Here is a 14179-nt window from a genome sequence, read left to right as displayed (position 1 = left end):
CCCGCCCCCTGGGCTCTTTACTGCCGGAGCTCCGCTCCTGTGCCCTCCTGCAGGAAATGACCCCTGAGTTTCTGTAAAATATAGGTTACAGACCTGGCCTTGATAGCTACTGAGGTCGAAATAAATACATAAAACTATCCTAGTCTTTAGTTCAGTAGCCAAAGAGATCAGGCCAGCTGCCCACACTAGGAAAAGAAGAGGCTATCTTATCTTTTTTGTAATTTCAGGAGGGAGTCTTGCAACTTTCAGTCCTTGTGCAGCAGACCCAAAGCAGGGTTAACCTAATGTAGTGATTGTTTCTCAGGGAGAACTGAAAGCTTAGAAATGAGTGACAGCTCCATGAGAACTGAAAAGTAATTAGCAATATCTTTGAGGCTGTCTGCTTTTGCTCCCACCTTGCTACTTCCCCATGTCGACTGGCAATGTTCTAGGAGCAGAATGAGCCTGGAGCTAATTTTATCTATTGACTTCATTGGTAGTCTGCCTCCTCCCTGAGACTCAAGGTGGATTATGCAATTACACACAATGCAGTTTCAAAGTTAAAATGTTGAACAAGGCTTATGATATTATAAGATGCTGAACTGTCAGACGTCAGCTGGATGACCTGTATCTGGAGAGGCAAGTCTGGTACAAAAGACGCTTCTGCCCTCTTAAGTGAGGCGGAGGAGGGACAGTCCTTTTGTCTGCGGGTCTAAATAGCAAGATGTCTTTTCTTACAAGAGCTGTAATCACTTTATTTGTTCAGATATTTCTACCCCCCCCCTTTCCTCCTCCACTGGGGATCTATAGTGGCTTAAAATATTGTTCTCCCCCCCATTTTCTGTTCACAACAACCCTGTGAGGTAGATTAGGCAGCAAGAGATGGATCTTAAAGCATTCTCACTCTGTCAGTGATCTTCAATGGCAGGTAGGAATTTGAACCTGGATCTCCCATATACCATTCCAGTGCTCTAACCAGTACAACATGTTGGCTCTGGACCTAGCTCTAATGGGGGAGAGCATTCAGGCTTTCTCTCTGCGAAATCTTTCTTGTTTTCTAGCTAGGTTCACATAATTGGTAAATATATTTAACTAAATGTCAGTAGACCATTTCAGTGTAATTCAGACTGTGAAGAAATGAGAGGTGTGCTGGGCGAGCAGACCTTGCAAGAGTCTGCATCACAGCTGTGATTAAAGGGCTACAGGCTGGTGAGCAAACCAGAACAACCTTTATTTTCTTCATGCAGCACAAACCAGAAATAAGCAATGAGGCAGCAGTGGTACAGAAGGCAGTGCAGGAGCTTCTTTGATGCTCTCCTCATATAGGAGTGTTAAAGCTGGGTGCCCATTCAGGCCGTTCCCAAATCATGAACAAAGAAAAGTTGGATGTAGAAATAAACCTCCCAAAATAAAGCAGAGTATGGAGGCGTCTGATTGATGGAATAGCTGCATTCATGTCCCATTTTGATCTGCATGGTACTGGCGAGGATTGGAGGAGAGGATTATGGAATTCGGGTTGTTCTTTTTTTTGGGGGGGGTGCTATGTATTTAAATGCTATGTAACTATTTAAATAAACACATTTCTTTTGCTTTCAGTATTTATACCTAATTTGAGGGTCTTCCCCCCCCCCCAGGACAGGACTGGAAGGCCATCTGCTCTATAGAGCAATACACGTTTTGCAACTAAACATTAATTTTTACGCCGTCATTTACTAGCATAAAACTTTGCCAGCCCCAGTGGGGTAAAACTGATCGAGTTCTTACGCATTTAGAGAGGCTTTAACAGAAGGCAATGTAAGGGGGACGACTATTCAGGGCCTTCTGCGCTAGCGCTCCGTATTCGTCCATATGTGGGCATTGTTGCCCTCTTGTAAGCCGCCCTGAGCCACCAGGGGTGGTGCCTGAGCCCGCTCGCGTGGAGGGCGGGGTAAAAATACTAATAAATAAATTAAATACATAAATAAAAGAAAACAAAAAAACCCTACACTTTTTCTTTCAGGTCTTTCTAAATGCAACATATCCTGCCTTTCTTTCCTCTCCCTACAATATCCCCTTTGCCAACTTGGAACGCGGCTGCGAGACTTTCATTACAAGCGAGGGCAGAAAACAAAAAAAAAAAGCTTCAAAGGGGCTTCAAGGGTTGATGCCCCTAAGCATGCGCGGCATCTTGTGACCAACAACCAATGGCTGATTGCGTTTCAGCCAGAGCACCGTTATTAATCAGACGCAACCCTAACGGGGAGGAGGGAAGTAAAGGCTGAAGAAAGATGGATTCGGATTGGTTCTCTTCCGGAGGCTCGCCCAATGCGGGAGAGGCGTGGTCTCGTCAGTTCGCACAGCCTCCTGGTACACGTAGGGCATGCGCATAGCGAAAGGTGAAGGCGGCAGTATGAAGTAGGTTGGTGGTAGGGCTTGAGGGTGGTCGAGGGATGGGGCGAGGCGAGCTTCTGAGTTATCGCGCGCACGCCATGTGTGCACTAGGAGTGTGTGAAGTGATAACACGGAAGAGTGCTTCTGAGAGTGTGCAGAGTGCCTTCTCATCCCAGTTAACTAATTTCGAACCCTTGGGCTAAGTTTGGGGTTTCTGGGCTTCCAAAACTGAGCGCGTGTCTTCTGTGTAGGCTTGAGACCCCAGTGGTTCTCTTTAGAAGCTGGCCATGTGGCAAGGTAGGGGCGAAAGGTGCTAGGAAGATACCTGAAATGAGTGTTTTCTGTTCCTCTTTCTTAGCCCGCTGACCAAAGTGAAGCTGATCAATGAGCTGAATGAACGTGAAGCCCAGCTGGGTGTGCAAGAGAAAGTCTCCTGGCATGCTGAGTATAGTGACAGCGCATGGGTGTTTGTGGGTGTGTGTCAAGCAGTGAGATGGCATTGGGTGGCCAGCCCCTGCAGCGGTGGTAGCTCATCATGTGTCAAAAAAATGCACTTATTAGACTCTGCTCTTTTCTTCCAGGGGGTTTACCATATGAGTTGACTGAAGGAGACATTATCTGTGTATTTTCACAGTAAGTAGAACTTTTTGCCCTGACCCGGATGGCCCACGCTAGCCCAATTGTGGAAGCTAAGCAGGGTCAGCCATGGTCAGTACTTAGATTGGAGACCAATGAGGAAGTCCAGGGTTGCTAATGCAGAGGTATCTGAAGAAGTGAGCAGTGACTCACGAAAGCTCAGACCCTGCCACAAATTTTGTTAGTCTTTAAGGTGCTACTGGACTCTTGCTCTTTTCTAGTGCTAGTAAAGGTAAAGGTTTCCCTGGCTCGAAAGCCAGTCAAATCTGACTCTGGGGGGCAGTGGTCGTCTCCATTTCCAAGCCAAAGAGCCAGCGCTGTCTGAAGACTTCTCCGTGGTCATGGGGCCGGCATGACTAAACGCCGAGGCGCACGGAACGCTGTTACCTTCCCACCGAAGTGGTACCTATTTATCTACTTGCAATTTCTTGCTTTCAAACTGCTAGGTTGGCAGGAGCTGGGGCCAGAGACGGGAGCTCACTCCGTCATGCGGCACTCAGGTCTCGAACTGCCGAACTACAGACTTTCCGGTCTGCAGTTTAACGTCTTAACCTCTGAGCCACCACGGCCCCTACAAACAGCTACAAACCGCGGCCCCTACTGCTACAAATAGACTAATACAGCGACCCATCTTGACCTAAACCACCTGTGTTCGTATCTTGACTTGAAAACCCTGTGGGGTCAGCTGTGATTTGACAGCACATTCCCTTCCATTCAGAACTCCCCCATCACCCATGTTGGTAGCTGAGAAGTATAGATCCAGCTCTGTCCTGATGCCCTTTGGGCCACAGTCCTGACAGGGAATACATACTTTGATTTCTGTCCCTAAAGCCCCTTGTTCTTTTTAGTGTTTTTATTTAGAGAGTCATCAAACACCGTGACAATAAAATATGTTCAAATAAAACAGCCATTAAAGGAATCCTTTATTCACCCCTGTTAAATGTTTCCTCCGAGAAAGGACCCAAGTTGCATCTGGAAGACCCACATTTGGATCACAGGGTGAAGAGAGTTCCACAGCTAGCTAGTGGACGCCAAGGATATCTTTTTGTGGGCTGTCGCTACGTTAACCTGCTACCGACATATCATGTTAAGAGCCTCCTTTTGGATGGTGGTAGCGCGCATTCTAGGTTCTTAGCATGTGATGTTAGCTTTGAAGAAGGGTTAGATGACTAGATGATAGATTTGTTAACCACGATAGGTACATGGAACATCCATGGCCGAAGGCAGTATACTTCTGAAAAGCAGATGTGTGGTGTAGTGGTTTTGAGGACTGGACTAGTATCTGGGAGACCCAGGTTCAGATCTCCGCTCATGCCATGGAAGCTTTCTGGGTGACGTTGGGCCAGTCATACACTTTCAGCCTAACGTACTTCACGGGGTTCTTGTGAGGATAAACTGAAGGAGAGGAGAACCATGTAAACCACTTTGGGTCCCCATTCGGGAGGAAGGTGGGGTACAAATGAATTAAGTAAAAAGAAGATGTCCTCAGCATGCTTTGTTTATGAATGCTGGCCACACTTGAAACAGGATGCTGGGCTAGGTGAATATATTAATAGTCCCAGTGTCAAAAGTAGAATTGTTTTCTTCTCAGCTACCTGTTGTGGGGAACTACATGGCGGGCCTGTAGCCGGGGGGGGGGGCTTTTGAGGGTGGTGCCTCCCATGGATGACTTTCAGCCTTCCCTGGGAGGATGCCAGACACCCCCCCGCCCCCTGGGAGCCCCATCGGCAAAGATACGTGCCTGCCTGCCTGCCTCCTCAACTCTCCCTCAGTAGCATCATGATGGCTGGGCTAGCAGGCACAGAAGCAGTGAGGTGCCAGGGCCGGCCATCCCAGCCACCACAATGCTGCTGAGGGAGAGTTGAGGAGGCAGGCAGGACAGCGGGCGCCTCTTTCTGCTTGCCACCTGCTGCCCTGCCTGCCTGCTTGCCTCTTCGGCTCTCCTTCCCCCTCTCCATTCCCAGCGCCAGGAGGCTCCTGAGCCACCCCTAACGGGAAGGGAGAAGGAGAGCACGCCTGCCGACCAATCACTTCTTAGTGATGTCACCATGTCAGGGGCATGTGCCCCTGCTCCCTCGCCGAAAATTTTCTGCTCTGGAGTGCTGCAGAAGCATTTGGAATATTTTCTGAGAGTTTCTGGTGAGAGGGCATTTAACCTGCTTGACTTCCCCTGCAGGTATGGGGAAATTGTGAACATCAACCTGGTACGTGATAAGAAGACAGGGAAATCCAAAGGCTTTTGCTTCATTTGCTATGAAGATCAGCGAAGCACCGTTCTTGCTGTGGACAACTTTAACGGGATAAAGGTATGGTTGACAGTGAGAGAAAAGCCAGTGCAAGGGAATCCTACCCTGATTGCCTACTAGCATTGGGCAGTGTAGGAGACCTGCACCTCCTGAGGAGAAATGTTAAAACGGAAATCCCAGTGGCACCTTAAAATATATACCAGCATAAGGTTTTGAGAGTCAGCTGCTCACTTTATCAGATGCGTCTGACACAGGAAAGCTTATGCTGGAATAAGTCTTATTGCTCTTTTTAAGTTGCCACTGTAGTTTAATTTTGCTAAAACAGATTTACCTCCTGGGAAGGTTTGCCAAAAGGGCTGTTATCTCTATGGCAGTGTTCCAGGGCTTGAAGCAGAGTGGAAACAGCATGTCTTAAGGGCCTTGTCTCCTGTTACAAAGTTACAGGACACACAAAGCTCTCACACCATCTGGTGAACCATTGGCCCACTTCGCTTGGTGGTGTCTATTCTGAGTGGCAAAAGCTCTCCATGGGCTTTATTTTATTTATTTATTTATTTTATTTTGGGATTTATATCCCGCCCTACCCAGACGGCCCAGGGCGGCAAGCAGATGAGAACATCTGCTACCCAAGATACTTTAGAATGTCTCCCTTCGACGTTGGAGGAACTTGCCAGGATTTATGAAAGCACCTTTAATGAGTCAGACTGTTGCTTCTTCTAGCCCAGTACTTTCTGGTTGGATGGGCAATAACCATCCATTCCTTTTTTTTTTTGCTACATGAAATCTACCCCCCATTTTCAATTGGGGACTGAATCTAAGATCCTTTGCATGCCAAGCAAGCATAATCTTTCATCTTGGCTGGCACTGTCTTCTGCTGTCTACATTTGCCTTACTCCTTTCCCCCTGCACATGAAGCGACCAGCAATCTGAAATGGGATTGATTTGTTTGCCATCTGTTTTAAAATGTGTTGTTCAGTTTTAATTGTTTTATCTAGTGTATGTTTTTATTTGGATTGTACATCGTCCAGAGCCCTGCAGTAGCAGGGATTGGGCGATTAATAAATATAATAATAATTCTACTACTGAGCTACAGGCCTCTGCCAGAGTCTTTACAATAGCACTGGTTAGTAAAACATTTCAGTAAAATGCTTGATGTCGAGCAGGGGAGGGACTATGACTCTGTGGTAGAGCACCTGCTTGGCATGCAGAAGGTCCTAGGTTCAATCCCTGGCACCTCCAGTTAAAAAGGATCAGGTAGGAGGTGCTGTGAAAGACCTCTGCCTGAGACCCTGGAGAGGAATGTTTAGCATCTTCTGGAGCGTGTAGCTGATATGTGCACTTCTCCCATAACTTATGATTCTGTGTTCACAGATCAAAGGAAGGACAATTCGTGTAGACCATGTGGCTAACTATCGCCCTCCCAAAGACTCTGAGGATATTGATGATGTAACCAAAGCCCTCCGGGAAAAAGGATGTGGCATCAAAACACCTCCCCCCAGCTCACCTGAATCTTCAGAAGACGAGGAGGTGGAAGTGAAGAAGCACAAAAAAGGTGACCACTCTGTGTGAACGAGCAAGAGAGAGCATGCATGCAAGCATCTTTTAAGTCTCTTTGAAGATCCCAAGGGTTTTAAGAGGCCTAGATATGATTCCTAGGCAGAAATGTAGGCCAAGACTGGCAGGGCATGCTGGGAAATCTGAAGCTGTGTCACCAGTCTTCTGCCCTGGTTTACTGAGCCTTTTGCTCAGCTAGGGTGAGGTGTGGCTGGCTAGAGGCTTATTAGTTCTGATTGGCTTGGCTTGGAGAAGGTAGAGGAGGAGGAGCTGGACTGGTGTTTCCTGGTTTTTAAAAATTTACTTCCATAGAAAAAAAATAAATTTATCTATCCTGCTTTCCAGTCCAAAGTTGGCTCACAACCAGCTCACAGGATTCAAAATTTAATGCAAATTACAACATTCAATACAATATTCCTTGAGGAATTCTTAGTGGGGAGCTGAATTCCGACATGGCAGAGAGAGGCCTCTTTGCTTCCCGACCTCCCTCTGATGGTGGCAGCTGGAAGCTGGAGGGAGGCTGGTGTTCAGCTGGATCAGAGTACAAGGCAGGTGGGACTTCCTGCTTTCTGCTCTCCTGCAGGACAACCTCTCACTGATTGCATTTAATGGCTGTCATTACAGTTTACAATTATCGGTAAAGATTCAGGGCAACAGCCCCTGCTCTGTGCATAGGGCTGAACTTGGACTGCTAGCCAGTGGGGTGTAGTGTCAGCCTGTGATCTGGGAGACTCAGGTTCAAATTCCTGCTCTGCCAGGAAGCTTGCTTGGTGATCTTGGACCAATTGCTCCTGCTCAGCCTAACTTACCTCGCAGGGTTGTTGTTAGGATAGAAGAAGAGAAGAGATTGGATTTATACCCCGCCCTTCACTACCCAAAGGTGTCTCAGAGAGGCTTACAAAGTCCTTTCCCTTCCCCTCCCCACAACAGACACCCTGTGAGGTAGGTGGGGCTGAGAGAGCTCTTGACAGAAACTGCTCTTTTTCAAGAACAGCTCTTGTCAGAGCTACGGCTTGCCCAAGGTCATCCAGCCAGGTGCAAGTGGAGGAGTGGGGAATCAAACCTGGTTCTCCCAGATTAGAGTCTGCACACATAACCACTACACCAAACTGGCTCCAAACTGGAGAAGGGCAACATGATATACACTGCCCTGATCTCCTTGGAGGAAGGGTGATGTCAAAACATACTAAATAAATAATAATAATAATTTTGGTTCTGGTAATACTCCCTGTCTGGGGATGCTGGACAGGAAATAGTTGGGGGCTGAGGGGCTAGGAAGGAGTGTTTTCTGGGGGGCGGAGTGAAATGGATACCTCCAGAAGGCTTTTAGGTATCAGTATGTTTCTCCTCCACTTAAGAAAAAAGCAAGAAGAAGAAGAAGAAAGAGAAGAAAGAGCACCGGAAACGTAGGAAAGAGGAGCTGCCCGCAGATGCGCCGCCTGCGAAAACCAAGATCAAAGTGGAGAAGGAAGATCCAGGCTACGAACGATACGCTGGCCAAAGTCAGCAAACCTGGAGCTCATCTGGGCACAAACACGCCAGCCGGGCAGAGCCGGAACAAGAACTCAAGTACGAGCATGTGAGAGAGAGGTCTCGAGAAGGGGGCTGGCAGGATAAAAGAGAAAGATCTCAAGAGAAGGGGAAGGATCAGAGAGGAGAGGGGTCTCGAGAGAAGGGCAGAGAGGGGGGCCGGCAGGATCAGAGAGAGGGGTCTCGAGAGAGGGGCCGGTACAATCAGAGAGATGGATCTCGAGAGGGGTCTTGGCCAGCTCACAGGGAGGGCTCTCGAGAGAAGGGCAGAGAGAGGGGCTGGCAGGATCAGAGAGAGGGGTCCCGAGAGAGGGGCTGGCAGGATCAGAGAACATCTCATGTTGACCGCAGTGAGGAGAAGCATAAGAAGGCAGATGACAGACTGAGAGCAGCAGAAAGCAGGAGATCCCGAGAGCGGTGGGAGAACAGAGACAAGCCGTCCAGGGAGAAGGAGTCTTCCAGACACTACTGACCTTCTTGTTCCACCCTTGCAAGTGCAGAGAGACACAAGGGGGGGATGGTGGACCTACTGCTGCAGTGAGATGAGGGGAGAGGGCCCTCCTGGCTGCTGGCAGGGATTCCTCTGCTGCTGTGTGCTGCTCTGCTTGGCAGGAAGAGGCCCAAGGACTGAACTTTTCTGGTTCATTTGCCTGGACATGAGATATACATGCTGGGGACCATTTTTGGACCATCTTCACCTCGGCACTTCGGCCAGAATGGTGTGGCTGGGTATCTCTTAAAATATACGTTATGTACAAGCTACGATTTAATAAATGTGCTTTGAACAGTAGCAACGGCCCACGTTGATTTATTTCTGAAGACTGTGGTGCATCCAAAGTTGCCGTTCTGCCACTTGGCCTCTCATGTATCCTGTTGAGTGAGGCAGTGTAAACGTTTGAGGACAGGCATGTTTTACTGCACAGAGAGCAAGGAGGCAGCAAAGCCAGCCTCTCTCTGCCAAATTGGATATGTAACCTCTGAGGTCTGTCTGAGAGCTTTGCTTGCTTGGACCCCTGACACAAGTTGGGCGAGACTGTTCTGTGGAGTGACTCACCTGGTCTTTGAGGGGTGCAGATGCATGGGTCACCCTCAATGATGAAAAGAAGTTCTGCTGGTGCAAAAGCTAATTGGGAGCTTGGCTTGCAAGGATCCAATGAGAGTGGTCCTCCAGTATCTGAGCTGCGGTCAGATTCTCTGTTCAACACAACAGAATATCCAGGGGCTGATGCTTAGAGTCCTAAATGGCCTGGGTCCAATAGACCTAGGAGGCCTCCAAGTGACATCACAGTCTCTGAGATCAACGGTGTGTGATATCCTAGTGACTTCTTCTATGTGCCATTTGTTTTAAACCTTAGTGGGTTGGATCCAGCCAGCTTTTCCAGTGAATGTCACTCAGTTCCCCCCCTACTACGGCCCCCATCCCACATGGCTTTTATACATGCAGGTCCCATGATCCCCAACATAGCCTTTTTTGGTAGTCAAAGGGGACTCCTTTCTTTTTCAGCTGTTGAAAAGCTGGTTGGATCTAGCCCAGCTGTGTTTTGGGCCCAACTTTTCAGCCTAAATTTGACTCCCAAAGTAGGTCGCAGGAACAGAACCACCAATATGAATGACAATAACATTCCAACACAAAATACTTCTGTGGGTGGCAATTCTCCCCTAGGCTAGATGGGTGCTTCTTGTCCTCTCTCTCCCCACAGCCCTATTAAGACCTATTGAAAGCTGGAGATGGGAGAACTCCCAAACTGGAGCTGGAATTATGAGTGATAGAACACATGATGCTGCCTTATATGGAGTCAAGCAACTAGTACTGTTTGCTTTGAGTAGCAGAGGGTCTCCAGGGTCTCAAGCAGAGGTCTTTCACATCACTTACGGCCTTTAACTGGAGATGCCAGAGAGTGAACCTGGGACCTCCTGCACTGTAACAATTTAAAGTTTTAAGTGTGTGTTTCTTTAAATGTTTGGTAAGTTGTAGAAGAACAAGGGGGGTGAAAGAAGGGGATGAGTGAGGGGATTGGTTGGTGACTGAGAGTGTATGGGCAGAGCTAAGAAGTGTGTGTGGAGAAAGTCAGTGTGTTCAGTCAGTAATCAATCGTGTCAGCAGTCTTACAGAGCCTGAGAAGCAGTCTTCTGATTAGAATCCCATAGTAGTGCTGTGAAAAACATTTAAGATTCTCAAAGGGAAGTCAAATATTTATGGAGGGCATATTAGCAACTAGAGAGAGTCAAAACATAATATTGTCAAAGTATTCTATAAGTATGTGAGACAGAAACCTGAGTTAAGAAACGAAAGATTAAACTGAGCTAAATAAACATTGGACAAAGTATGTTCTAAAGAGAATTTGAGAGTGAGGAGTGTTTTGTGACGTAAAAAAGTGTGATACCTCAGTCAGGAGTTATTAATATGCACTGTTTTATTCACTGAAGAGATGTTACAAAGCATCTTGAAACCAATACGCTTCTTGTGCAAATAAAGTTTTATTTTGTTTATTGTTAACCTGGAGTCCTATGCTATTTCAGTACTAGAGTCTCATCCTCAGGACCACATAGTCCAACGAAGGCGCCTTAGATCTTGGGCACAATACCTTGGGAAAGATTAATTAATAGGATTGGAATTAAATTCCTGGTGGCAGCGTTACATACCGAGAGAGAGAAATAACAAGAAAGTTAAAGACACACCATATCTAACCACACAAATTAAAAGAGAAGTCCAATGCTCCCTCTAAGCTGCGGAGTCTTGTGAGCAGAAATCCTACTTTGTGAGCAACTGGCATTAAAGTTGTGAGTGAGCGATTTGGCTACTGCATAAATTAGTTTGCTCTGGAGCCCCATCCTTCCTGAGCTAAGACAAAAATGTGTGAGCCGGAGGCTAAAAAACTGTGAGCTGGCTCACACTAACTCAGCTTAGAGGGAACAGTGGTGACATCCATGCTTCTAGGAAGGTATATTAACATTGTTTGAGGCCAGTCGGCTACAGAAGGTAGTGGAACACCAATGAAATATTTTTTAAAAAATATAGGCTGATTAGGGGGTTGAGATTGGGGAGGATGGAGGTAGTTAGGAAAATTGACAAACCTTGGTGGGAACTCTCAGAGGCCCTCTGCCAGTAACTGGTACATGACAAGCACACAGCTCAGCAGGTCTAGGTTTCCCCAGTGTCTGAAGAATATCCTGCTGAATTTCTGTCAGCTGTGCTAAACCAGCCTGGGGCTCAGTGGTAGACATGCTTTGCATGCAGAAAGTCCCGGGTTCAGTGCCCAGCCTCTCCTTTTGGAGACTCTCAGATGGCCGATGTTGGGAAAGACCTTTCACTGCCTCAGGTCACGGTGACCTATTGCTGGTCAGAACAGATGGCATAAGAAGAGGCAGCTTCATATGTCTGTATGTGTTGGGGAAAATGGTCTCCCTAATAAGAACATAAGAAGAGCTCTGCTGGATTAGATCAATAGTCCATCTAGTCCAGCATCCTTTCTCACACAGTGGCCAAAACCAGTTCCTCTGGAAGGCCTACAACAGGGAATAGAGGCCGAGGCCTTTCCCCAATGTTGCGTCCTGGCTCTGGGATTCAGAGGATTAGTGCCTCTGAATGTGGAGGTTCCCCTCACGCACCATGGCTAGTAGCCACTGGTAGACCTATTCTCCATGATCCTCCATGAATCTATCTAATCCCCTTTTAAAGCTGTTTATTCCTGTGGCCATCACTACATCCCCTGGCAGTGAATTTCACATTTTAATCACTCTGTGCAAAGTAGTGTTTCCTTTTGTCTGACCTGAACCTACTGCCCATCAGTTTCATTGGATGCCCTAGTTCCTGCTGCTTAAGGAAAATGCCTTAAAGGAGAGCCAGTGTGGTGTAGGGCTTAGAGTATGGAAGCTAGGTAGGCTCAAATCCCAAGTCCACCACAGAAGCTCACTGGGTGACCTTCGGCCAGTCGCTCTCAGCATGACCTCATAGGGTTGTTGTGAGGATAAAACAGAGGAGACTAGGATGACGACGATGATGATGTATGCCACACTGGGTTCCGCAGTGAAGAATAAATGAATAGAATGCCCTTGCTTCTTTTCTGCAGGGCTGTGAGTGCCATGCAGAGCGGGTTTGTGCTTTTGATCTCTGGTTGATGTTTGGCAGTAATGCTTCTGTTGCAGCTTCTGTTCCATTTTTATCCTGTCCTTCCTCCAAGGAGCTCAGGGCAGTGTCCAAGGTTCTCCCCCATTTTACCCTGTCAAGCATCTCCCTGTTACACAGCTAATAACAGAAGAAGGATTTCCTCCAGAGAAAATGTTGCTTATTTGCTCCTTTTTTTGTGGGGTGGGGCTTTAACAGCTGCTCAAGAGGCAGAAATGTGACAGGTACATATTTTTTTCCCCTATACCCTGTGTAGGGTTGTGTTTTAACCATAGAGAAGCACTGATTGCGAACATACCTGATTAATTTCTGCCTCCTGTGCAGCAGTAAAAGCTTCAGAGAATATGCCAGGAAAAGGATTGTCCACTTGATGAATTTTGGTAAGTCCCTGGCTTCTTCCTGTATAGCTCCACCACAACCCTCAGAGCTCTGGTAGTGTTACGTGCTTTTTATATCTTTCCGCTGTGGATGTTTTCAGGGACCAGCACAGTTCTACGACTGCCATCTACTGGTCACAGAGCTAAGCACTCTCCCAAGGACAATTCCCACACTGTCCCCTTGTCCTTAAAAAACCCTAAAAGACATAATATAGCCCTACTCCATTTATCCCTTTAGGAAAGATCTAAACTATCAAGCATACACAGTTCAATCAGAAAGGTGTTCTCTATATATATTATTGCTGGGGTAGATCTTTCCCTCAATGGGGGAGGAAATGCTTGGAACCTGAAACATGTTATAGTCCCAAGGGCAAGAGCAGTCTAAAGGACCAGTTTGGTGGGTTGAACAAATAGTGTCAGCAAGCAAACCCTCTAAGCTTACTTGCAGCTTCTTCTGCCCATTCTCTCAGAAGGAAACAGCCTAGAACTAAGATGTGGTGGTTAGCAGCACCAAGAGCCAAAGGAGATATCAACACAGCCACATCTTCCTAAATACTATACATTTGTGACAGATTTTAATGGGGACTGTCACCTGATTAAACGTCATAGGACGTTTATGAGATCCTATGAGATGGCAGTCAAAGCTGCTAAGAGAGAATTCTATGCAGCCACGATTGCGTCCGCAAGCTCACGCCCAGCCCAACTGTTTAGAACAATTCGGTCTTTGACAGTTTTGCCACAGGGCAGACAAAATAGGGAATTGGATATTGGCTGCGAGGCTTTTGCGAGCTATTTTGCGGATAAAATCTTGGCGCTCCGCCGCGATCTCCCCGCCACAGTTGAAACAGTGAGCGAACTTGAGGCCCCTTGCACGTCCTCGTGGGGTTCAGAATGTTTTGACCCGCTCAGTCTGGAGGAAGTTGACAGATTGCTCGCATCTGTGCGCCCAACCACATGCTGCCTGGACCCGTGCCCTTCCTGGCTCATTAAAGCGGGCCATGAGGGGTTTCGAGGTGCCGTATGGGAGATTGTTAACAAGGCCCTCATGGAGGGACGGTTCCCTGAGGCAGTTAAGGAAGCGAAGGTCCGCCCTCTCCTGAAAAAAACAACTTTGGACCCGGCCGAATTGGCCAACTATCGGCCGGTGTCTAATTTGCCCTATTTGGGCAAATTGATTGAGAGGGCGGTGGCGACACAGCTTCAGAGCTTTCTGGATGATGCTTCTGTCCTGGATCCACTCCAGTCCGGCTTTCGACCTGGCCATGGGATGGAGACGGCGCTGGTTGCCCTTACTGACGACCTCCGGAGGCATCTGGATCGAGGCGGTGTGGTGGCACTGGTGTTGTTAGATCTGTCGGCCG

The 14179-nt window shown here is 47.6% G+C and overlaps 1 protein-coding gene across 1 annotated transcript; it reads left to right on the top strand.

The window, feature by feature from the left end:
- The first annotated feature begins 2361 nt into the window (after nt 1–2361).
- Nucleotides 2362–9039, top strand: RBMX2 (RNA binding motif protein, X-linked 2). The gene is made up of 6 exons (XM_015406158.1): nt 2362–2373; nt 2708–2823; nt 2931–2982; nt 5162–5291; nt 6603–6783; nt 8144–9039. The coding sequence occupies exons 1-6, from the start codon at nt 2369–2371 to the stop codon at nt 8785–8787; spliced, it is 1128 nt and encodes a 375-aa protein (XP_015261644.1). The 5' UTR covers nt 2362–2368; the 3' UTR covers nt 8788–9039.
- The last annotated feature ends 5140 nt before the right edge of the window (nt 9040–14179 follow it).

The sequence above is a fragment of the Gekko japonicus genome, unplaced genomic scaffold (genome assembly GCF_001447785.1).
Source record: "Gekko japonicus isolate JY-2015 unplaced genomic scaffold, Gekko_japonicus_V1.1 scaffold1040, whole genome shotgun sequence".
Classification (NCBI taxonomy): Eukaryota; Metazoa; Chordata; class Lepidosauria; order Squamata; family Gekkonidae; genus Gekko; species Gekko japonicus.
This window is presented reverse-complemented; position numbering and strand designations above follow the sequence as displayed.

Excerpts from the sequence above, each read along its gene's own strand:
- RBMX2 (XM_015406158.1), top strand. Across the intron at positions 2,983-5,161 it reads ATTATCTGTGTATTTTCACA|GTATGGGGAAATTGTGAACA; the intron begins GTAAGTAGAACT and ends CTTCCCCTGCAG. Across the intron at positions 6,784-8,143 it reads AGTGAAGAAGCACAAAAAAG|AAAAAAGCAAGAAGAAGAAG; the intron begins GTGACCACTCTG and ends CCTCCACTTAAG.